Raw genomic sequence first — 24653 nt, 5'->3', positions numbered from 1 at the left:
GGTAAGGGCATTTAATGCCATGAACAGGAAAATCTAGGCGCTAATTAGCTTACATAATGTAACCCACTTGTGCATGTTGGAGAGCTGGAGGTGAAGGTGTCATGACAACATAAGCTAAAAAAAAAACAAAAAATCTTTAAAGAGACTTTAATTAAGACACATGTGGTGAAGAAATTCATCAATCCCTTAAAACATAGAGCTGTGATTAATTAATGAGCGCTTACATTTTGCCCTAATTAGATTGTTCTACGCCAAAGGGGAAAGGAAGGCTTTACTAGAGAGAGTTACGCAAACAAACTGCTGGAATTCTTCATTTTCTCCACCAAATGTATTAAATAATGCCTCCGAGTCTTTTCTTTTCAATGTTATGAACGATCTTGAATTATAAACACGCAGCTCTTCCATCACCAAGCAGAAGGTTGAAATCTCATCAGCCTAGAAATTCACACCATGTAATTGTCTCTATGTATGGACAAGACCTGTCAGTGAACATCTGCAAATATTAGCGCAAAGCAATTAATAGCTTTGTATGCTAATGAGATTTAGAACCTCTGCTACAAAATAAAACCTGCACCTGCATAGATTATTAACATGAAGTGTTGAAATCTGCACAGCACAGCTGTCCTACTTCTTTGCTCACCGACGTTCCACCCGAGCGATCAAAATGCTTTTTGATGACACGTGTACCAATAAAAAGAAAAGTTTGGGGAGGCTGATACATTTTGTCAATCAGATGACAAAGCCGGAGGGCGCTTTATCCAGGTAAGAGGCTAGCTAAGGAAAGACGCTCGCTTTGGTGCCCATTATCTTACTGCCTTTAGCATTCAGCGTTCAAATTACGCAACCACCAGCTCCATGGTGAACTCGAAAAACCTGATACCTGACTGTGCTAAAATGTAGCACATCAAACCATTTAGACGACTGTTGAGAAATATTTGACGAAGCTGCGCTAAATTTATGCATCGCTGACAAATTCTCTAAATTCATTTAGTCAATTACTTTCTCTAATGTCCCGAAAACTGGATCATTTTTATCTTCTTAGTAACAACATAGAGGTTCATTTAAGACTCAAGTATCTGGAATCGATATTGATGGCTGGTTAATTTGCTGTGGTCTATTAGTGGACCCACAGATGGAGATAATCGTCACTTTAATTGTTTCTAATTTTGTTTCTCTCTGAAATGAGTACTTGCAAAGTGTTTCATCAAAGATGATTTATGTGTGGTGAATGGTTCTCCATTTCGGGGCCACACTGGGAAGAAAATAAACTTTGTTTAGCACGTAATGCGATTGTGTCTGTTGGTGCTTTTCTTATATATTAAATATATGATCCTATCAATAAAAGTCCGACTTTTAACATCTACTCTCCTCAAACTCCTTTTTATTTGTACATGTTGAAACCGAGGTTTTGAGATTGTCTGTCCTTCAGCTGTTCACGGATTGCGCGCAACCCTCAAAGGGTAATAAGCAAAAAAGGTCAACGCACATAAGAGAGAGGAAAGAACAAAAAATGGACAGATGGCATAAACGAGAGCGAGAGAGAGAATGGCTGTTGGCAGATGTTCAGAGTTGGAGAAAGATGACGATCGGGCCTTGGTGAGTGGAATGGAACCATTGCGGGTGGGCTGTGGCGCTGCGCTATCATTGTCTAATTGCCTTTGTGTGTGTTAAATCGGGAATTGCAGTCGACCGCCGGTGACCCCGTTACGACTGACCTTGGCAAGTATGTTATGTGGCTGCCTCCATATAGAAGTATTTGAGACGGTGGGCAAAAGAAGAAGATATTTTTTTTTTGCTGAGTTGTCAACGAGGCCATGCCTGCTGTACATATTTTTGCTAGCACCATGGACAGCGCTCACCGAGTCCAGGTGGAACCTCCACACGAGATATAATATAAGAAGCGCACGTATATGTTGCTATCGACTGAATGCAATTCACTCACCTGACGGGTCCAGCTGCAGCAATAAAGAGGTCGCCGTAGGGCATTTAAAGTCAGCACAGAGTCCGCCTGCAGTTAGTGGTGGCATAGGGCTCTCATTACACTTGATACATGGGTCCAAACAGCATGGCGACACCACCTGAGGAAATCAGGACCAAATTAAAGACGGCCAACACACACACACACCAACTGTGTTATTTGGAAGTCAACTAAATGGCATTGTCCTTGAGTTAAATATTCTCATCACAACTCAATCGTGTTAAGAGACAATTAGTGTCTTGGGGATTTTTTTTTTTTTTTAATGATGGAGTCCAGACCGCCCCTCTATCTTGCTGTGGAATATTTTAGAGGAGAAACACTGAAAGTCACACAGCAAAGTCACAGATGTTTATAGAGAACAGTGTCACCTACTGGCTTACCTTGAATATATTTATTTAGTACACGCCGGTGCTGTGGGGACTTCAGGGGGGGGGGACAAATTGAGATTCTCATCTTCCTGCTACAGTGGTTTACAAACATCCTTCACAAACACAAAGAATAGAAAAATATTAATTTTCAGACCAAAGCCAAAGGCTTGTTGCATGCTTGTGTGAAACAATAAGACTTTCTCCGATTTGTGACTATGATTTGTATTTTAACAGTATAATGTGGATCTATAATTAGGCAAAAACGCCAGGGGCCCTTTGGAGTTTTCGCTTGGTCATTCTTGTTATGCTGGGGAATGCCATGTTCTATTTGTTTTTATCTCTATTGGATAAACCATCCAGAAAGCTAAAATTTGACAATTACCCTTTGAGGCAGAGCCCAAGGGAGACGTCACATTAATTCAAATGATCACAGTTTCTCACAGGCCAATAAATGGAAGTGTAACATGCAAACTTTTAAGCCTAGAGCCCTGAAGTGCTGATTATTCAGCTCTGTTGATATATTTAAGAATTATTCCTTTTTATAAGGCACTATTTTTTCTCAAATGAAACAATCGTATTACAGTGGGACCTCTTTTGTTATTTAAAAAAAATAAAAAATAAAAAACAATAGCATGAGAGAAGGGCCTTCATCCATCATAAAAGCAAAATGACACATGTATGCGTTAGTTCTCAACAACGCAATCCACACTATATCATTTGCATTGCATCATATCGAAAGCTTTCTTTTGTCAATTCATCTGCTAATCCTCTGCCAGAAGAGCCTTCGGGGGCCGTTTCATCCTCTTCCGCTTAGCAAATGGAACAACTCTATTTCATTGACTTGGGTCTTGCAGAGAGGACCGCCTCATCTCTTTTAGTAGCTCAGTCACGTTTCTGTATTTTATACCGTCTCTTCCTTATCACGGAGCGCCCCTGCAACACATGCGGTCGACACACTCGCAACTACCCGCATGACGACGTAGATAAGGCAAATTGTTGTTCAGAGTTATAGCGCGTGTTATTAAATTGCCCATTTCAGTGCTTTTCCTCATTTTTGTTTCCCTCCTGCAGAGAGTCATGTGCGCAGACAATGACCTATCTTCTTAAATGATTGTGTCTATGCGGCATTTCCTCAAAAACACAGTACATGCAATCTTTCTTTCCTCGCTATCTTTGTGGATGCAGAGTAAATGAGATTGCTTATCTACACCGCACCGACGTATACAAGGTCAAGATTTGATCAAATATTAAAGGTCTTGCATCATCATGCCCTGATGGTCAAGCACTAAGCCCCCCCCTCCCTCTGTGCAGAAGCCTGGAACAAGACAATCCCGAAAGGTCAGCCGGCTCGGCATAAACAGATTCGAACCACTGGTCTGCTTGGACTAGCCCGCGAGATCGCTGACAAGCAGATGAAAACAATATCCAGTGTCCGTCTCCACCTGTCATGCTTTTTCTTTTCGAGGCCTGCCTAAAATGGAGCGTAAACCCGACTGTACTTTTACTCATTTCCTTTCCCTTTCCCTGAAATGAGAGCATATTTTTCAGAAAGCATCTCGACATCCCAAACTAAAAAGGGCAGTCATATCAATGCCATCCAAATATTAATATCTCAAAGATCAGGAGTGCTCTCTCTCATATTTCCCAACAGTTCCAGACGTCTAGAAAGGATCTTCTGCAATAACTTTACAACCCTTTGCAGTCTTTAACCTTGGACACAGCAAGTCTACTGGCACTATATTGAATTGCTGGCTCTCACTGCTGAGGATGCTGGAACGTAAGTTGCTAAACTAAACGCACTGGCGCAATATCTCCCAATAACTGGAAAACGGTGCTACCTCGAGCGGCGGAGCGACAACAAAGGGGAATTAGGAGGTCGACGGATAGAGTGCATAAACCCTCCGAGGCCAAGCTATCAGCCGATAGGCACTAAATGAAGAAGATGGATCAGGACAATCTTGGGGATTGTTGTATTTCTATATTTCACCCGGCCAATATCACTTGCTGAGAAGAAAATATCGACGGGACAAATGGAAAGTGGTCAATGCGAGAGTGGATGAATCAGAACCAAATTGTCTGTGTACGGGTTTACCATCTGTTTATTTAGCGTGAAATTATCCGTATGTGTGGATTACTTTACCAAACTAGTTCATTAGTTTATATTCATAGATACAAGAGAAAGGACCACAATAATGTACGAGTCGTCTCACTGCTTTAACATGAATTCTAAATGTCAGCGTTGTCCAAGCTCGTTCCTGACTTTCAGCGATTAATGCAAAGACACACAAACACGCGCACACACATACACCTCGGTCAGTCTAATGATGTCCACAGAGTCATAGAGGGAGCCTTTAACTCACAAACACTCTCTGATCTGATGCCTCCTCATTAGCAAGAGCCAGATTCAAGGCTAATGGAAGATGTGCTCCATAAAACCCGTGTGGCATCCCTTTGGGTTTTAACTCACATTTTTGTGAGTAGCAGTATCTGAAATGAGTTAATGATGTACAAACAAAACATAACTGTTGTTTTAAATTGCAAATCAGTGCTGCGTGGGCATACGCTAAGGAGGACAATCAAACTTTCAATAGCTTCAGCGTGACGGCTTTGGAGCAATTCAGCAATCGGCGACACGTCCTTGCTTTGTGACCTCAAATATTTGCAAAGCGGCTTTTGTTTGCGGGTCGTGTGTGCTCATCAAGCCACGTGTGTGCTCATCCACTTGTGTGCGATCTGCTCTACCGGTCAACAAGCTCGCACCGCACGCTCACTCCGGCTGACTCCCGAGGTCAGCCGTGCTCATAACCCAGGTGGTAAATAGAACCCGACGTTGGTAAGCAGCCCTCCCGAAATTGCAGCAATCAGCCGTCCGGGCTTCTAAATGGAGCTGACTGCTGCAGAACTTAAGAGCAAATGAGGGGACACAAATCCAATTGCTTTTTGTTGTGTGTTTACCAAGGCCAAGTGTATTGATTGCATTTGTGTGGCACGCTTGGATGGATATCATTGGTCCATCCCGACCGTAGTCACAGTCAGACGGGATATGCTCCATCTCGATAGTAAACAGGATAAGTGGTAGAAAATGGATGGACTCAATTCATAGGTCCACCAGGAATGCTTTCTAGCTCTTCTCCATATCTTTATAGAATGGCACTGAGATGAAATGCCAACTGAAGACATAGCAATCTTGGTGCTCTTAGTCTTCCATTACGGATGGAAGACTTGCACATTAAGCAAAGGCTTGAGAAAATATTCATCTCCCTCGGTAGCAGGTACCTGAGGAAAATCCTGGTACCTTTTTGCTGAGGTACTTTACAGGTGGTCTCAACCCTGAGGAGACAAAACAAAACCTTGTCGTGGGGCCAAGGTAATCACCAGGATGGTTTCTTGGCATCCATGGGTGCCACCATGACGCAATGTCGTCATAAAGTGAGTCAAGGAATGAATGTGTCACACCTTATCAAGTATATTTGCTATTCACTGTCCCCTACCTTCCCCCAAAGGCTGTCGTTGTTTATGGCAACCGACTGCGAGTTATTTCTGGTTAAGCGAGCCATGAGGTGGCAGCTGTGCAAAACCATTTCACTGCCAACAGAACCAGATGGTCCGGTGAAGCTTGGTGGCTACCATTTAAACGTAATGGTATTAAAAAGAAATCAAGACATATTCCATAGGATGTTTGGGGTAAAAATGAATAACCTAAACAGATGCATTTTTTTTTTTAAGATTCGGGAGTCTGTTACAGCGACCTACATAATTATCACATGAAGCCATCATTCACCAATTCGCAAGGGAAGGTAAAGTAATTGCTTCTAGTTTCTCGAGACAGTCCAACTCAGGTAAGCAATTCTTGGCAGGCACACCAACGCAGCGTAATATAAACACTGTTTGAAAATTTGATGTCAAGCTGAGGTGTGTCTTTAAGACATTTGAACCAAAAGAATAAATATACAGAAAAAGCTTGATGCTACGATAGATAAAGAAGGAAGCAATGTTAAAGCGCTTTGAGAACCTTAAAGGTAGAAATTCTATTAAATTTCTAAATCATCTGCAAACTAGGAGCTTTTTATACCGTGTTGGTTTTTCCGACACACAAATGCAATTATAAAAACAAACCTGCCCTAATTAACTGAAAATATGTTTGGGTGTTATCAACGTGCATCAACACAAACAAAAAAAACAAACAAAAAAAAAAAATGTAATCTAATGGCTGTAATGATAGTCCAGCTGGATGCTAAGGATGCTATTGTGTATCGTAATTGTGCCGAACATTTGGGTTTATTAGTATACCGTTTACATTCAAAAGTCCTAATAGCATAAACATTCAAAATTTAAATTATAATTGCGGAGTCACACTACACACAAAGCAGCTTCAGAGTGTTGCTTTGCAGTTTGCATTTAGATGCGGTCACAATTGTTCTCCTTGCACGTATTCACACACGCTCTGACCATGTGTGACTGACTCTAATCGTTTTTGCAACATATTGGCAGCCGTGGCCATTGTACATTTAACTTGCATAGTCTATTGTGGAGTGAGGCGCCTTCTGATTTTAAATTGTACTAGTCTATAGGCTATTTATACGCCGTCTTTGGTTTGTAAAAGGGAAGCCGTAGAAACAACAAATCTGTACCTTATCATTTAGATTCCAAATAGCTGCCGGTGCTGTTTACCACAATAGTAGATTGAATGGCAAATGGAATGGATAATGTGTTTGGAAATAGGAACACCTGAACAGCTCCAGAAATAACAGTAATTCGATGGTCATGGAGGGAAAAGGGCTAAAAATGATTACAGGAAAAGAAAAAAAAGAAGTATAGTTGTTATTTGCACTCCAATACGCATAATAAGACTAGTGGGAAGAAAGCGCATCAACTTCCAATCTCAGCTAAAATAAGGTGACGTCTAGTGCTGGCCCAAAAGTCATCTGGGATATTGCATAGAGCAGCCATTGTCGCTAGGGACGTTTTCACCAGTGTGAGGTTAAAAGCGGAGTTAACTTTTCTTATGATCAATTCCGTTCTTGTCACAAGGTGTGTAGCCACCGACGGATAAAGCTACGGGAATTAGTTGACCCCCACATGACCCTGGATCGGGACTTAGCTTGGAGTTGGGGTGGTGCCTTGCTCAAGAACATCCCAACAGTCTCCAGAAAACCCGTGGCATCTCTCCACATTTCCCCAATCCAAAAGCCAAGTCTTTGTAGATGAGCGACTGATGCCCCAAATCTAAGCACTAAAAACACAATGCGCTACTGACTCTGGCACAGTCATTGGTGATTTTGTTCCAAAGCAGAAAGAACAGAGAGGTCCGAGAAGGTGATCGTTGTTTGACCAACAGGTGATCACATCATTCGGGATCATTAAGCATGGTTTGTTTTACTAATTGATGGTGCAAAAAGCTCTTCCAGTCACTTAACAGTTGCTGACAGGCACATTTGATGCCCACGTCATCTTTTCCGACGATGCCGGGGGGTATTAATGGACAGGCGACCTCCAGCCTGATGCAGTCGACATTTCAGCAGTCTATTCCGCCACACAAGCCCTTGTCCGTCTTTCTTGCAAACTCTTCAGGTAAGACACATTTGTTGATGTTGGCTTCGTTTTAGGCGGAATCCATCACATGGTGTTGGCTTCTTTCATTGTCCTACTTTTCCGTGTATAGATTCTTTTTCCCATCATGGCATCACTGTGGCTTCATTCCGCCTCAGTCCTGGTTTTGTTGGTCATGTCATGGCCATGCTCCAGAGCCCATTCTTCACAACATCTGTGTGGCACTAATTTGGTTGAAGCCTTGAATATGGTGTGTGGGGACAGAGGCTTTTTCACCAGTTCCAGGAGGGACATTGACTCTGTGCTACGTAAGACATTTCTGCAAACTTCTGTTTGATATGAGCTGTCTTACATTTTGAAGTCCATTCTGGGGACTATCACTTTGTGCTATTCTCCAGGTATCATGCCACCACCAAAGACCGATGAGGCAACATCAACAGATGACATCAACGAGATCGTGGGCTATGCCTTTAAGAAAAAGATGGACATGATGATGAAGCGCGATGGCATTGTGGAACAGTGCTGTCACCAGCCGTGCAGCATGCTGGTCCTGGATAAATACTGCAACTAAACGTGCAACTTTAGCAACTCTGTGATTAGCCTCGTCTTTTCTACTTTAGCTTAGCAATGCTTTGATTTTAAACTCTGCACCTTTCTGTAATTGCTCATCAAAAGACTTGCAGGTACATGGAGTATCTGCAAAGCCATGTATTAAATATATTTTCCTAGTTTTGTGAAATGATCGTGATTCCTTTTTGTGGTTTCGGCCGGGAATATTATTTGGTTTTCTTGGGGAAAGTTAAAAGATCTGAATGATTACAAGGCTTGTCGATGTTTTTTCAGTATCATGGATAACTTTACCATGGCAAACTTATAAAGAGAGAGCCAAGGGTTGGATAAGAGCAATTGCCATGCAGCCTCACGCTTGTATTCTGTGCACACTCTCATTTGTAACCTCGAGCTTTCCACCAATTGTTGCATTTACAATGCACAATGAATTCCGGGTTTCACTGGCGTACTGTGTTCCAGCGAATACACACAAAGAGCCACAGACACCCAGAGATAGAGTCTCTTAGTATTCCACTTGAGTTTCCATATTGCAATTTCCTGTCTGAGTCTTATCTGGAGCGAGCTTGGGCTTCACACAGCTCCCCGTGGCCACCTGCTGCCACCATTTTTTCTTTCTTTCATTTTTCCCATTTTCCCAGCCAAAAGCTCCCTCCCGAGTCATGCCAAGAATCAGCAGAGGTTTAACATCTGCCTCATCATCACTCACCAGTTCATTTTCATTTATGCCTTGTCATTCCGCTCTCAAAACGCGTTAAAGTTGTTTCTAGAAAAAAAATAAAAAATACAATTGTTAAGTATCGATTGGACGTACACTGTCCGACTCCCAAGATGTCATTCTCTTCATGTCACATTGCAGAGAGAAAGCTGGAGCTGAAGCTTCAGCTCCAGAATATGAATTTGCTATCTGCAATGCAGCCTTAGATGGAAACGCTGCTCATCTTGGTACAGAAAGCCACGTTAATCTTTTTTTTTTCTCCCCCCCGTATATCTTAAACATCTGCAGCGATAGACATTATTTCACAGTACATGACTTTCGCTATTGTAAAATTGAAATGTACAGGTCTAATCACGATGGAAAGACAACCCCTGTATTATTAATGGCATTTCATAAGGCTTTATGACTTCATTTTCTCTTGACTGTTATACAGAGGTGGCACAACAGTTCAATGGTTAGCATCAAAATGAATTATCACCTGTCATACCACACCACCGTCTGACAAACAGAGATAGATTACCCCCATGGCTCCTGACCTTCACTCTATCTTTGTGTTAGACACTAAAGCCAAGCTAGATAAGTGTTCATTTAAAAAATAAAAACTGGTATCAGGTTTTTGGGCTAGAAATGATGCAATATCATTATGAAATTTCTCAAATCTCCTTTGAGGGAAGAAAAACGGAGAAAGTCAATTTTCTCACTCTGGTTTAGTAGAATAAATAAATACATCTTTAAAGTGTCATTTTACAATTTTTTTTCCCCCAACAGCATCAATTCAAAAACTCATTAAGGTAGTATAAAATGGCAAGTAAAGCCTGTTCATTTTGTTTTTAAAAGGCTCAGCGCAAACCAAATGCAGAGATCAAATTCACTTCCATCCGCAGGTCTATTAATAATCCTTTAGAATAGGGAAAATGAAACGGGACATGGAATAAGAGCTCCTCCACGAGGCTCATATCCTAAAGAGAGAGTGGGAGGCCTCCAGAGCAGCCAAAACAACCCACGTATGCTCATACACACACTAATAAAGACACACACCACCGACCTAGCAGAAATCATGCTAATGTGATGTGCTTGTTGCCCTAAAACACAAAAACAGCACAGTGGACCCAGAAGTGCAGAATGATCACGCTGAGGCCATGTCATGTTGTTGGACACAAACTTTTACAAGGCTGATTTGATGACATCAACAAGAATAAAACATTGGCACCATTCTGATAATGCGTCAAAGCAGACGTGCTGGCTTCAGAAGAGCCAAAGGCGTGCCTTCACTAGGCGTCTGTTTATTCCACGTACGCCAAGCCTGTGGCTAAACTGCACCCGGATGTGTCACGTTCCGTGACGAGCCCGCAATACACATCGGGCTCGCAATCACGACCGCTGCTGTACGGCGGTCAAAGTCATCCTCTTCCCGGAGAGACACTCGTGTCACGTATGTGTCGGTTTTATAAATGCCACGGGCCTACATGTGCCCTTTCGTATCTATCTGTGGAGATTAAATAAACACGGTGAGCCACGTGACCACTTTGTGGGGGGAATCACAGTATCGCCAGTGAAAAATTCTGTGGTCATGTTTGCTAAAAAGCTCTCAACATCAGTTCACAAGGTGATTTTTATTTATTTTCAAACAATTACTGCTGCAGGCCAAATATCTTGGCTTCATTTTCAATGGTGAAAAGAACACACATTTCTCAGAAAAACGACAGAAGGTTATCTTGTTCATCGCTCAGTGGGGTGTAAAAGTGCTGAAAATTAAACTGTAATTAGCATCCATTTGGGAGTGTGTTTCCTGTAAGGTCATAGAGCGAGAAACCTATGAAAAATGTCCCTTCGGGACTCAAACCTAATTAAAACTCACTGTTATCCCGCAGCTAAAGCGCTAAAAGTTAGCAGCACGATTAATAGCCTACCCCTAATATGCTCTGTTTACCAATGGATGACAAGATGAAGAAGTCCAGTATCGAAATGCTTTTTGATGACAAACTCTTTTGGCCATATTTTCGACATGACATACGTTCGGGAGTGATCACTCCCACAACGGCGCAAACGCCCATTTCAAACTATTTAGCATGCTTACAAAATGGCCACTAATGATTTAAATCACACATTTTACCCTCTTGTTTTTACGGACGTCATTTTAAATGGCGCAGGGGATATTGGAGTCACGGCAGGTTGTCAATGATGCAAACAAATGTGGATTATGGTCTGCGGTCCGGGGAAAGAATATTTATTGATGGCCGCTCGTCGGTTACACTGGACAAGCTGTATGTCTCAAGCAGTATTATTGAGTAAGTGTGCCATTATGTTTGTTGTGTAGACGCTTGGACGCCTTTACAGGGAATCGATTTGTAATTTTTCTGTCGAGACGAACGAACCGGTGAATTAGCTCGAGTTGATCCGGAAAAACTATTGCCACTATGAAGTGAGGAAGAAGATGCTGCTGTCTCGGTGGTGATCTTTCATACGTTCATGTCTGTCAGAGTGGCAGCAAGGGGACTCGCGTGTTCCTACTGTACACCGGTTGTCCATCAGCAAACACATTCTCGCCGCAGCAGCTTGCTCGTAATGACTTTCTCCAGAGGAAGATGTGACATCTTAGGTGTAAGTCATGCGGGCCTTTTGGATGGCTAAAACGTGACCTCTAACTGACCTTTATGGCAGAAAGCTCTCACTCAGCTGTAATGGCAGAAGCACATTTTACCTGGGGTGCAAGATGGCCTTCGATATACTGTAAACGTAAGCGTGACAACCTTTTGAGCGTGGTGATGATGCACATTCACACATCTTCAACACAGCTTACACACGCCTTGGAGAAAGGAATGCACATAGATGAAGAAACAACTTTTTGAAGTCAAAGGAAAAAAATGTCAGTCAATGACAAGACAGACACTTCAAGAAAAAAACAATTCTCAGATGTGTCTGTCCTCTCGTACGTGAAGGATGCCAGATTGGAGCTTTTTTCTTTTTTTCTTCCCACTGAGAATAACCAAAAGGGAAGCTGTCATAAACAGACTGAGTTGGCTGATAAGAAGAAGACAAAAGAAAAAGATGAAGCAAAGGAAACCTGATGCACATCTGATAAAAATCCACTGGCCTTCAACAAGGCAAACAGTAATAAGTATGTAGGAGCACTTCTGCTTTTTCTTTGACTTGAACTTAAATGCATGAGCTTTCTTTTGGAAATTTCCATCCTGCGCTATACATGTGATCAGGAATGAAAATGCTTTGCATCCTCGGAGTTCACGTTCTGTGTAAGGCATAATACCAAAAGCCATGCAATCTCAAAGGGAAAAGTCATTCTTTCCATTCGGCCTTAAACATACACACATACACATTCATGCACACAAAAATAAATACCGCGCGAGGATGATATGCGGAAAGGGAGCTATACGTTTCCACAATAGAGCCAAGCTATTACAGCCAAGGCAGGTATTGTGATTATGCAGTCTATTATAGCAGCATAGCGTACTCCTCCTTATGAATGATTCCAATGGGACGCTTCATTTTCTGACCCGCATAGGTCAACTGGCAGGGTTGTGACTGCTCGACAAAATTAAATTCCATAACACAGTTAAAAGTTGAAAACAATTTTTTAATATCTGATTAAATAAAATGGACTATGTCTGAGCACTAGACTGTTCCACGACATCACCATCTTTAAATCAATATATTTATCCTCTTATACAGTGTAGATTATTCATTTGTTTCTCAAATTATCATCATATTTACATTTTCACTTTTCTTTATCTTGTTTGCCATATAACGTCTAAATCAGATTGTTTTTCCCCATCTCCCCGCATCTAAATTCGATTTCAAGCTAATTTAATCCCTCCTCATTGCTGCTCTTTGTTGCTTGTTATACATTATTAATACGATTGTTTATGCGTGATCTGTGGACATTTAATGGCACTCGCGGAAACAAAGTTGATAGCTATCTATGTCTGTACATCTATACATCGACTATCTACAGTACATCTATACGTATTTGTATCTACGTTAGTCTATCAATCTTCATATCTATGTTTATAAGGCTAATATTTGCAAACACATTTTGAGAATCATATTCAAAAGCATTTCATCGACTCACTTTTTTGTCTACCAATAAAAAGTGACTTACGGTTAACTAATAACACATACCTGCCGGGACATAATTACGGACGCACACATTACCCAAAGCGGGCAGCGACTACTTTACAACATGCAATAAATCTCCACACTTAAATTCTTTTGAGAGTGTTAAGTTCATCAATGCAGCTCAAATGGGCTCAGCAGTTAATGCTGTGTGATGGTGTCAATGACCTGAAGCGAGTACATTTACTCACTTTTTTTAAATATAGAAATAAAGTGGAAAAAGACATTTATTTTATTGTGTGGAGGAAGAAAACTGCAAGTACCGTATTTTCCGGACTATAAGGCGCACCTAACAACCTAAAATCTTCTCAAAAGCCGACAGTGTGCCTTATAGTCCAGTGCACCTTATATATGGACTAAATTCCTAAATTCAAACTGGCCCGAAGCATTGTGTCATGAAATCAAGCATAAGGCCTGCTGAAGACTATGAATCATGAATCAAAAAGACTATGGATCATTATTTTGTGATTATAAAGTCATTTGTTGCATCTGAAGTTGAAATAAAAAAGATAAAATGGAGAATGATTTGATTTGGATTCAAAATCTGACATGATGCATTAATGGGGCGCCTTATAGTCCGGTGCGCCTTATATAAGGATTAAGTTTTAAAATGGGCCATTCATTGAAGGTGCGCCTTATAGTCCGGAAAATACGGTAATTGAAACACATTGTCCATTAAGGTATTAAGTACGGGCCATTATTTGAGAAATACAATTTTGACCATAAAGGCATTTTTAGGGTATTTTCTTTTTTCTTCTAGAATAATTAGATGTGGTTTCCCAGTGACTATGCATTGTTTCCTAATGAGGTAAAGACACATTATAAATTCATCTTAACACGGCTAAGAAATCGTTCACTTTTATTCACCTCCATATGGTGCGGCAGTTGGCCGCGAGTGGTTGACCACAGGTTCAAGTCGCCGCAGCTCAAACTCCCCCAAACAAGACATATGGCCTTACGAGACTGACCGGGCTCAAATGGCACAACCTGGCTCACCAAGTAACACACATACACACGCCGCTCAGCACACAGTCAGCGACACGTGCCGTTAGGTGGAAATTGGAGAAAAGATGTTTCATGCAGTTCTTGTCACTTTTCCATTTCGTACACGTCAGGCGGTAGGAACACAACAACAGACTGTGAAATTGGTGTGAAAAACCGTATGATGGTAAAATAACGTTGAAGACATGCTTGGGGGGGTGACATTAATGAATTCTTTTCCTGACAGGTCAATTCACTTCAGGACACATTCAACGTCCCAGCGCATTCGGTGATGTTCCGACATACTTTCCTGAGCTCATGCCGCGCCGTTTGATTCGGAGCATCTCCGTGCTGATTGCGATAATGAAGAGCTCTGACCCACCAGTTCCCATTCCTCCAACAAACAAGCTCGGAGTGTACAGTTACTTTGAGCGGAGGCATGTGAACAAGGCTTCGCGAGAGGCAATTATCTGTCTAACAAGCACTGTCTGTGAGCCACCGCTGAGGCCTCCAGTTCACTCAATTAGGCGAAATTATATATAAAGTAATCCCTAATTAACACCTTAGCAGGATCAATATAGCCAATCCATTATCTATGGGAACAGCTCTTAACCTTTCAGTTTACAGGTCACGTGGGCACAATGACTTCTCACTTGGGAGTGTGCTGGAGTTAGCTCTGAACTTTACATCTACAACATATGATTAGAAACCAAGACTTATTTTGTGATAGAAGGACACAGAGGCTTTCGGCACATCCCTTTTTGTGGTCCTACCCTTGAATTTGAAAACTAATTGGCAAAATCTCGCTTCTCATTTCTAGAGGGCAGAGGTGGTATTGAGATTGAGTCCAAGTTTCTGACACGACAGAAAATCCTGTAAATGGCCCATCGCTTTTCATTTCCCCGTGATTAATGATACCCGGCCAGACTTGAAATCTGTCGCCATTCAAAAGTCAGCTGGCCAATTCAGAATCTTGTTTGAAAGTTGCCTAATCCACAATGTCTCCAGCTTTTTAGTCCGTCTGGAAGAATCACTGTGGCCGACTGTGCAACTCAAGCTCCACTTGCTCCTACAATACTGCGCCGACACAATCACGGCGTTACCACAAACGTCCGCGAGCAACACATCCCCGCGTCGGCCGAATGTTTACACTCGCATACACACACACACAAGCGTCCCCACCTCCAACAGCTGCGGCGGCAGGAGGTTAGCACTGTGATGAATTAGGAACATCTGCAGACTGCAAATTAATGAGAGAAATCATCTGTAAAGAATTCAGCGTGGCACATATTCATCTGCTCGCTCGTGCATCGAGGATGGGGCGAAACATAACGTGCAATAAGCCAACCGTCGCCTCAGTCCCCGGGAACGCGCTTTCGTCATTCCGATGCCTTGTAATGGTTTTATGATTAAACGTATTTCTCTCAGAGCTGTATAAACTAACCACGCAATTTACTGAGGTTCTTACGCTTGAAAAATTCATGGCCATAGACAACCACAGGGAATCATCCACTTCTTTTGTTGTACAGTGGACCCTCAGAAGCTACACATAGTGTGGACCATGATGCTCTTTGGACATTGAGTCAACTAGAATGGCCCTCATGGTGCTGCTGTTTTGGTTAGCAACATGTTTCAAATGGGTTCTGTGTGTGATAATTAGTCCTACGCGGGAATTTATATTGCAGGAGGTATTTTTTGTTTTCTTTTAAGTGAATGTCAAGTCAATGTGTACTGCACCAAAATAAATTGAACCATACTGCTTTGGGGAAATTGAGCTTTTAAATCACCTTAGTGATAATGAAATACAAATTGTGCTGAGTAAGCATAGTAGCACTTCATCTTTAAACAGAAACAACACTTTTACTCCTCCCTAAAGTTTTAACCCCCCCACCAAAAAAAAACATATTGCTGCTTTGTGATAACAATTGAAGCTTTTGTCTGTGTGCCTGACCTTGCTTCCACCTTTCTAGCAGGCCAATAACACCGGCAGGAAATTGAAGATTTGCTTCATCTGGGCTTTGTGCTTTGAAGCTCTGGGAAACATGTGCCAAAGCTGGATCGAATATGGGTCATTCCCAAATGAAAGGAGACCACAATAGTTTTAAACATGACGAATAAACCAGTCATGATAAATACAGCACAGTGGTATGTTGCATAGAGTACATCTATGATCTGTCCAGTTTTATTGATGTTGGACTTTATCGGATAGCACACAGTTCCCCTCCTGGCTATCCCAGGTGAAATGAGCAATGGCGTAAAACCAGTGGCTCGTTCTACAAAGAGCAGGCCAATAGCAAGAGGCCAGCCCGTTAGCAGTCAGACATTGTCTGTCGGACAATGCAAAATGGAAAAGAATGATCACACGGGTGTCATAAATACCAATCATGTTTTCATGGATGTAACAGAAGGCAATGTTGTACTGTATTTATAACTAGCATCCGTGGCCGCCTGTGCAGACACAATTATATCTGCAGGCTCATGCGGAACAACAGGAGGTCATGATGCAAATGTCATCAATGGATCATCTCAATGTTCCCACATGAGCCCTGCCTGGCTTAAATATTAGCCCGCTTCTAAAGCAGGGTCATAGAAATAGCTCCACGTTGCTGTCCTATTATCAGCCCCTAAGTCCACTATACAATGATGATCCGTAGTTGATTAACCAACAAAATGGTGTTTTATAATGCCATTGGCCACCATAAAGGTCTTTTACAACAATGCAGAATTTCCTCTGAAATGTATGACATCATTAACATAGTACACCTGGTGTTGGCTATAGTCAATCTGACCCAAGAGCTGTACACGATTTTCTCAACCTGAATCTCATTTTACAAGAAGTTCCACAAAATATGTCATCTTGATTTAAACCGGCTCCTTTTCAGTCTAATGAAAACTGCTTTTACATCTTGTCCTTGCGCGGGGTGCTAATGAGAAACACGGCTGGAAGAGGGAGAGGTTAAACTTTTGTCCTTCAGGTGGTGAGACAAAAACAGTCAACCTCATTTGCATAAAAGTGCGTGTAAGAAGCGTTCAGCCCCCGTGTCTTGCTGACCTTTATTACATTCCTTCCACCATCACTCACTGTCAACTCGCTTCATTGTTTGGAGAACTTTGCAGTGGCTTGCCATGAGCTGCTTACTTTTGGTTTGTTTTTAGAAGAAGAATTGCTTGAGTCATCATTTGATGACATTTAAAAAAATCCTCGCGGGCAAAGGACTCATTTTAATTGACTGTTTACAAATGTTAATCCACGCAAAAGCTACCGAACCAAAGAGATCAAAACCATCCTAAAAGCTTTACACCGGCTCGCTCAGTCAGTAGAACCGATTTCGAATCAATGGAATATGAACCTAGTAGGGCTCTAAAGGTCAGCTGGCTTGGATCAATTCGTGGAAGCCAGAGTTCAAAGCAAACATGGTGAAGCAGCATTTAGCTGCTATGCCGCATACAAATTGAACACCAAGCTCCTCCCCCACACACAAGATGTTTCCAATCCATAACCGGATGTTCCAAAAAATTCTGTACCTTGTGCTATCAACATGATCCGAATACATCAGCAAGCTGTCGTGTCGCGGCGTAACGCAAAATAATTCTTAATCGCACGCCCAACCTGGAAGATGTGAGCATATGTTACAAATGTGTATTTTCAGTCTTTGGTCGGTATTTTGGGACAGCTCACAGATCAAAGCGGGATGAGGAGGACTAGACAGCCATCCAGTTCTACGTCTTAATGATCTTACCCGAGGGCACGCTAGAGTGAATACATCACGGTAGACTGAATGCATCCTTCTGTTATTTGGAGCAGGCTGTACTCCTCTTTTGGATAAAAAGACGGCACATTTATAATATTAAGCCAATATATGGTTGAATTGATTTTTTTCTAATAATGGAAGCAGAAATAGGTGGAGAAGAGGTTCACCTCATAGCAAGGCATTGTTTTCATGTATTTTTGCTTCTCAATTTCATACAAAGTCAAGTTCAGATCATTTCAAAGTAAAACAGTGTCACAGGAGCGAGTGGAGCCTAAGGGAGGGGAAGAACTGGAGCCTGGCGCACAAGGCCATCCATCACAGTGAGAAAAGGCTGTGAACCGTTACAGCCTGCAGCATGTCAATGTTCTCTTTCTGACTGGATATGTCACTCTGCTTCCTGATGCCAGCGCGTGATGATGCCTGTTTCATCACACGTAACAGATGTTTTTGATGGAAGAATATCTACCCAACCTTCTATTTTGGAGGTGTTGAACAATCGCTCCTGACAGTTTCATTCCACTTTCACGGGCAGGGGGGGGAGCCGGCTAACGCGGTTAAGTCGAACACAAAAATTGGTCGAGCCAAAACTTTCCGCCTTGGAACTATAATTAATCATTTTAAAACCACAATCGTGGCACCTGTTTCCGTCATGCAATGCAGGTTCCCCCCATTTACGCGTCAAGAAAACATAAGCAATCTTCTTTCATGCACTTTTCAAAAGCAAACATTTCCCAATTTGTTTTTTCTCCCGCCCGTTATGTTGTTCTGCACAAACAGAAATGGGGAAACAGCATTTTTCTGCCTTCAGCGAGTGAATAGAGTAGAATACAATAAGCCTTTATTAGTCCCACAATGGGGAAATGTTGTCTTTATAGCAGCTAAGTGGACAATTTCAGCATGCAGTAATGATCATCATTGCTGTATGTAAAAGTTTTGTTCCGCGTCTGCGCAATATAAACACTGGGGCAATTTTCACTTTTTAGCCATATGATGACATTGCTTTAATAATCAAATGACATGGGGACCGTATGCTGACTAAGCTAAAATGTCCCGCCAACTAATAGAACACAGTGAGCCCTCTTCATCTTTTTTACATTGCTCTTCATCAAGGGGGAACCCCCGGGACCAAGGTTATATGGCGGAACGGTAAATGGAGCGTGAAGCAAATCAATTTATTTCCTCTCCTCGAGACAATTAATTGAAAGTCATGTAAAACTGTCATCACATTTTCAAGTTGATAAAAAATGGTCAGATTTGGGAGCACTGTGAAAACTTACACAACCGAAATGTTTCTTTAGTCATGTCCGCACATTTTTCTTGTACAAAAACATTCTAATATCGTATTTTCCGGCCTATAAGGCGCACCGGACTATAAGGCGCACCTTCAATGAATGGCCCATTTTAAAACTTTATCCTTATATAAGGCGCACCGGACTATAAGGCGCACCATTAATGCATCATGTCAGATTTTTAATCCAAATCAAATCATTCTCCATTTTATCTTTTTTATTTCAACTTCAGACGGAACAAATTACTTTATAATCATAAAATATTGATCCATAGTCTTTTTGAGTCATGATTCATAGTCTTCAGCGGGCCACTTATGATCGATTTCATGACACAATGCTTTGGGCCATTTTAAATTTAGGAATTTGATCCATATATAAGGCGCACCGGACTATAAGGCACACTGTTGGTTTTTGAGAAAATTTCAGGTTTTTAGGTGCGCCTTATAGGGCGGAAAATACGGTAAATCTAAATTTAGGTGTCTGGGGTAGGAAGACGTTAGGCAAGCGTCAGGCTTAAATGGAGGTTGCGACCCACGCAACGTTTGTTGTTTCAGGCTCGGCCACAATCACCCGACACATTAGCATGTCGGCGCCGTCGCTGATCGATCATCTGCCCGTTCTCGACGTGCGCTTGCATTTGTTTGTCCGCAACTGTCGGATTCAAATCAAGTACGATTTATTTGTCTTAGAAGTGCAGTCGACACATCGGAGCAACCCGACTTAATCGGGGTGGGACAGAGGCGCTCGGAAAGCAGATCGATGCTTCATCACGATTGGAGGGGGGGGTGCAGACTTGAATTATTGCTGGATTTGCTCAATGAGCATGCTCATTGTCAAGGAGTTACATTTGTTACTTCATGTTGTGCTTGCTTGTCTGGCATGCTTGGATCCATCAAAGTGCAATTGGTGATGCACGGGAGGATTTGGCTTTCTTCAAGGAGAAGCAATTGAGAGCTTTGCCAGCAGGCCAAAAGGAAGAAACAACATAGGTAATCGCCAAGTCCGCACTAATGATGAGGACAGCAGTTGTGAGCAAATTGCAGTTTTTAAGTAGTGGCGTGAAGGGAGTTGGGGTGAACGTTGGCAGTCTGCTCTCAAACGATTGCCGTATGTTGCTGACATTTGAGTGCTGCTTAAAGTGTCAAAAGCACTCAAGAATATAAAGTACCGTAATTTTCGGACTATAAGTCGCGGTTTTTTTTCATAGTTTGGGTGGGGGGGCGACTTATACTCAGGAGCGACTTATATACATATATATGTTTTTTTTTCACTTTTCTGGGCATTTTATGGCTGGTGCGACTTATAGTCCGAAAATGACGGTAGTTGGCACTTGAGGTGCTTGTCAAGTCGCGTTAAAGGACGCCAATGCAAAGCCAGGCTGCGGACACGGAAAACATGATCGAACTCGGTATTTCCTGCGGAGAAATGACTTCATCAAACTCCCAAACTGAAAGACAGGATCATACACGAATGAAAAAGTAGTGGTTAGCACACGTGCCTCACAGTTCTGAGGCTCGGGGGGGTTGAATCTCAGCTGCGGGAAGTTTGTTGGTGAGAGTAACCTCCCACTAAAAAACAGAATAATAATGACATTTTCTAAAAATGATAACAACCAGCAGAGCTCTCAGGAGCACTCAAACAACGCCGCTTGGCAGTTTGTTGTGTAACTTGCATGCATAGCATTTTCTCCAAAGCCGCTCGCCTCATTTGTGTCGGACTGCTAATTAGTCAAGCGGGCGGGAAGCCATTAAGGGACATACGCTCGCTTTTCCATAGAAAATAAAAATGCAACTTTTCCTACTTGATGGATGACGTAACATACAGTCAGTGCATCCTGCTGATGTTTCCTTCCCGAGTAATAAGCTGCCGGCGGAAAAGCAGATAAGCTTAGCTCATACCGATCCTTTTTTTGCCTGGATGTTTGACCACCAACAGAAGCACCAACGGTGGCTCTTGTTTTCATTTCATAACGTGAGCTCGTTAGCATAAACAAAACTCAAGTTAATACGTCCTACTACTCTTTTGGAATTGCAACATTTTACAAATAGCGGATGAGGACCAGCCTTGAAAGTAACTTGATATTTGAGAAAGTGATAATGTCCCTCCCCCCCACACACCCTTCATCAGGGATCAGATATTAGAGAGGTGGAAATGTAGCTGGAGGGGAATTTAATCTTGCAGAGATTGTTCTCCAACTATCTTCTAACTCGCTTTGGGAGGTTTCGGATGACGTGCGGCGGGGAATGAAGCTTCGGAATTAAATTTCGCCACAACTTGTCATTTCCGGGCAAGGCTGTTGAATGCTGGGCTAGTCAGAGTTGTGCTTTTAATTAATGGCTTCATCTCCACGCTCGGCATCAATCATCGTCACGCGTCTTGACGTGGATATCATTCAACGTGGAACAATTTGCCTCGGCAACTGCAATTGAGACCGGGCCCTCAGAAGGAAAATAAACATCGTTGACCTTCGTTTTGAGTTTCCTCTACCATCTCGGGTCGGATGTATTTCCGTTTGAACATCCCGAATGTATATCTTTAGTTGTTGCGTCATCCTGATTTTTGGATCCACCTGGGACGAACACCTCAGGTTAAGCGAGGCAGTCCGGTTGAAGCAAAAAAGACATTTGCAGTGGCTGGGTGAGAAGAAACCAGGATGCAATTGAGCTGTTGGTCCTCCCTTTTACATAAGAAGCAAGAGGCAGAGGCTGCGCTTGTGCTTGTCTAAAAGGGGTCACATACACAGCACTGCATTTGTAGCAAGTGACAGCCCTATTAATCATGAACGGGGCGCCGTTGGTGCCCATTGGCTTTGTTCAGCAGGTGATTTGTCCCTTTGGACGCGATGAGGAGGGACGTCGACATACCCCCCCATGTGTTCCCTCTCCTCTTGCACCTCGGTGCCCACATGCTGAAACGGGTTCTGCTCTCATGCCACGAACCTCCTTACTTTTAATGCTTGACTTTCTTTCCATGTTCTCCTCTTCCTGCCCTTGGAACATTTCCATTTGCAAAGGTGGCACTCACTTTGCGATCCAAAGACTCCCTCTTAAATCGTTTACCTTAAATCAAATGTCTGGCTCGCAGGAGATGTCAGGTTGTCAAATAGCCCGTCTATAAACGGAAGAAGGTTGAAGAGTCATCACGAAACTCATTGCTGAGTCCAGCATTCGCTCTACATCAGCTTAGCGTGGATGGAGTTATTTAACTGCCAAAAGCGTTGAGATCTCAAGAATGGTTCATTAACGTCACACACTTGATAAGCGGCCCCTGCCGAGCTATGTTTTCCATGCAGTCACTGAAGGCAACTTTCCACAAAACTGTTCAGTGTCTTAAAGTGTCACATATTTTCACTTTTATATGAAATGTCTTTTTTTTTTTTTCTGGAGTTAATCTTATTCATGGAAGCCTGGAGCCTTCCCGATAATACATTTTTTATGAAGCAGAAAGAACACTGGTCAGCTCGTGACCTGTCTTGGTTCTATGACTAATTAATGACTCAAAGACAAAAGTGACACGCCGCTCTGCTCTTGCAGTCCTTGACTGAACTTCCCCAGACTTTTTCATACTAAGCAAGAAACATGTGATCTTGACAGAAGACGGCTTGTGAATTGGACAAAGCAGTCGAATCTTGTGGCCAGTCTATCACTCCGTTTTTTTATCAAACCTTAGGGGATTTCACTATATCGCAAAAAGAACCCCATTATTTTTAAAGATATCAATACCTGAGTATCTTTCCGCGAGATAACCGAGCCGAAGGTCGTAAGAATCCGAGTTTCTGTCAGAGCGAGCCAATTTTCAGACATTTTCTTCACTGCCAATCACACAACATTGTGCTGCTTTGCTGCTATTGTGAGCAGCATTAAAAGAAGCCTGAAAGAAAAGGAGGTAGAAGCTAGAGACCGACTCTGCAGATATCCCCAAAGACCTCGCTGAGAACAAAAATGTATGGTCATTTCCCATCCACCAAATGAATTAGTTTTCATCCATGTCCTTAAAAAGACAAATGGCCAAAATGACTTGAAAAATGCAAATGAGGACCAACAGTCCTGAATTTACATTTGAGTGACAATAAAGTCAGGCAACAAAACATTCAATAGTGGTCATGAATTTTGAAATAATTTTGAATTTTATACTGACGCACTTCCATTATGAATCATCTTTAAACGTCATAATAAAAGAAAAACAAGCAAACAAATATATGAGACCATCAACTTACCAAACAGGTTTAGTTAATTGGCTCAAGATGCCTATAAAAATGCACTTAGCTATTCGGTTTAATGCTTCTCTGTCATTCATTATTCCACCAGGCCGTAAAATGTTCCTATTTACACTCTTTCAACTTAAGAAACAAAACCGATCAAGTGGTTTGTTACGATGCATTTAAGTTCAGTTTTTGACGAGCAAAACAAAATCAAAGTCTACCACTTTTCAGAGAATGTGAAAAATAGCACCCTCAGACGCTATGAGAACATCTTGGAGAAGTACTATCAGGTCATGAAGCTTTTAAGAGACTTCAAATCAATACTGATGGAGTTCACGGCCATTCTGCTAATTTAATTCCGGGAAAAATTGAATACGGGATAGCGGCGGAGAATAAAATAAGAGATGTCGCCATGGAAGAGCACGGTCCGTCTCAGGTAAGGTTGATCATTCCTGATTGGATGTGACGTACATTCCAGACCATAGGAAATGTCTGCCTTCGATCACTAAAGACTCTTTCAATCATTTGTAATTGAATGCCGAGTATCCATCTCCTGTTTTGACTTTCCATTTCACTCCCTCTTGAGTTTGATTCTCCTAAATGTCAGTCACAGGTAGCGTTCCCACCCAGAAAACAAATCTCAGCAGTTGCTATTTGCACTAATGGCCCGTGTTGCTTCTGACACCTGACTTCCTGGGGCGTAGGGAAAATAAAAATGGAAACAAGCATTACCGGGAACAATATTTGACCCAAGAGAGGTGATTGTGATTGCTAGTCTCAAATAGTATCACCCTCATTAGCTATGTTTGTGTGTAAAATAATGACTTTTCCCAATCCAATCATTCGGCAAAAATAGTCAAAGCGCGGGTGATTCCATTGGCCAAGTCGACTTTTTCCTGCATGCTACATTAGCGCCATGGGAGAAAGGCACAAATTGGATATACTACTACCGTCACATACTGAGCTTTCTACAGCGGGCTGGTCAATGTTTTTTGTGCTAAGTGGGCCAAAAAAGGCACCCTTGTGCATTCTTGAAACTATTTAGTATATCTGACTGGTGACACTAATGACTCCTGTTAACAGCATCCATGTGTCTGGTTGGCTTTTTCGCCCCGCTC

At 42.1% G+C, this 24653-nt stretch overlaps 1 protein-coding gene and 1 long non-coding RNA gene across 2 annotated transcripts in view; one reads left to right on the top strand and one right to left on the bottom strand.

Moving 5' to 3' along the window:
• Window positions 1-24653, bottom strand: part of LOC133168152 (uncharacterized) — a 64592-nt gene that overhangs the window by 19271 nt on the left and 20668 nt on the right. The window contains exons 5-6 of the long non-coding RNA XR_009718157.1: window positions 2359-2459; window positions 1943-2078 (exon numbers count right to left, since the gene is read on the bottom strand). This is a non-coding gene — a long non-coding RNA (uncharacterized LOC133168152). The remainder of the gene's footprint in view (window positions 1-1942; window positions 2079-2358; window positions 2460-24653) is intronic.
• LOC133168418 (insulin-like) lies at window positions 7861-8616 on the top strand. The gene is made up of 3 exons (XM_061299970.1): window positions 7861-7917; window positions 8009-8204; window positions 8295-8616. The coding sequence occupies exons 2-3, from the start codon at window positions 8024-8026 to the stop codon at window positions 8465-8467; spliced, it is 354 nt and encodes a 117-aa protein (XP_061155954.1). The 5' UTR covers window positions 7861-7917; window positions 8009-8023; the 3' UTR covers window positions 8468-8616.

Source organism: Syngnathus typhle, linkage group LG15, assembly GCF_033458585.1.
Source record: "Syngnathus typhle isolate RoL2023-S1 ecotype Sweden linkage group LG15, RoL_Styp_1.0, whole genome shotgun sequence".
Lineage (NCBI taxonomy): Eukaryota > Metazoa > Chordata > Actinopteri > Syngnathiformes > Syngnathidae > Syngnathus > Syngnathus typhle.
The sequence above is the reverse complement of the archived record's forward strand: the minus strand, read 5'-3'. Positions and strand labels throughout refer to the sequence as shown.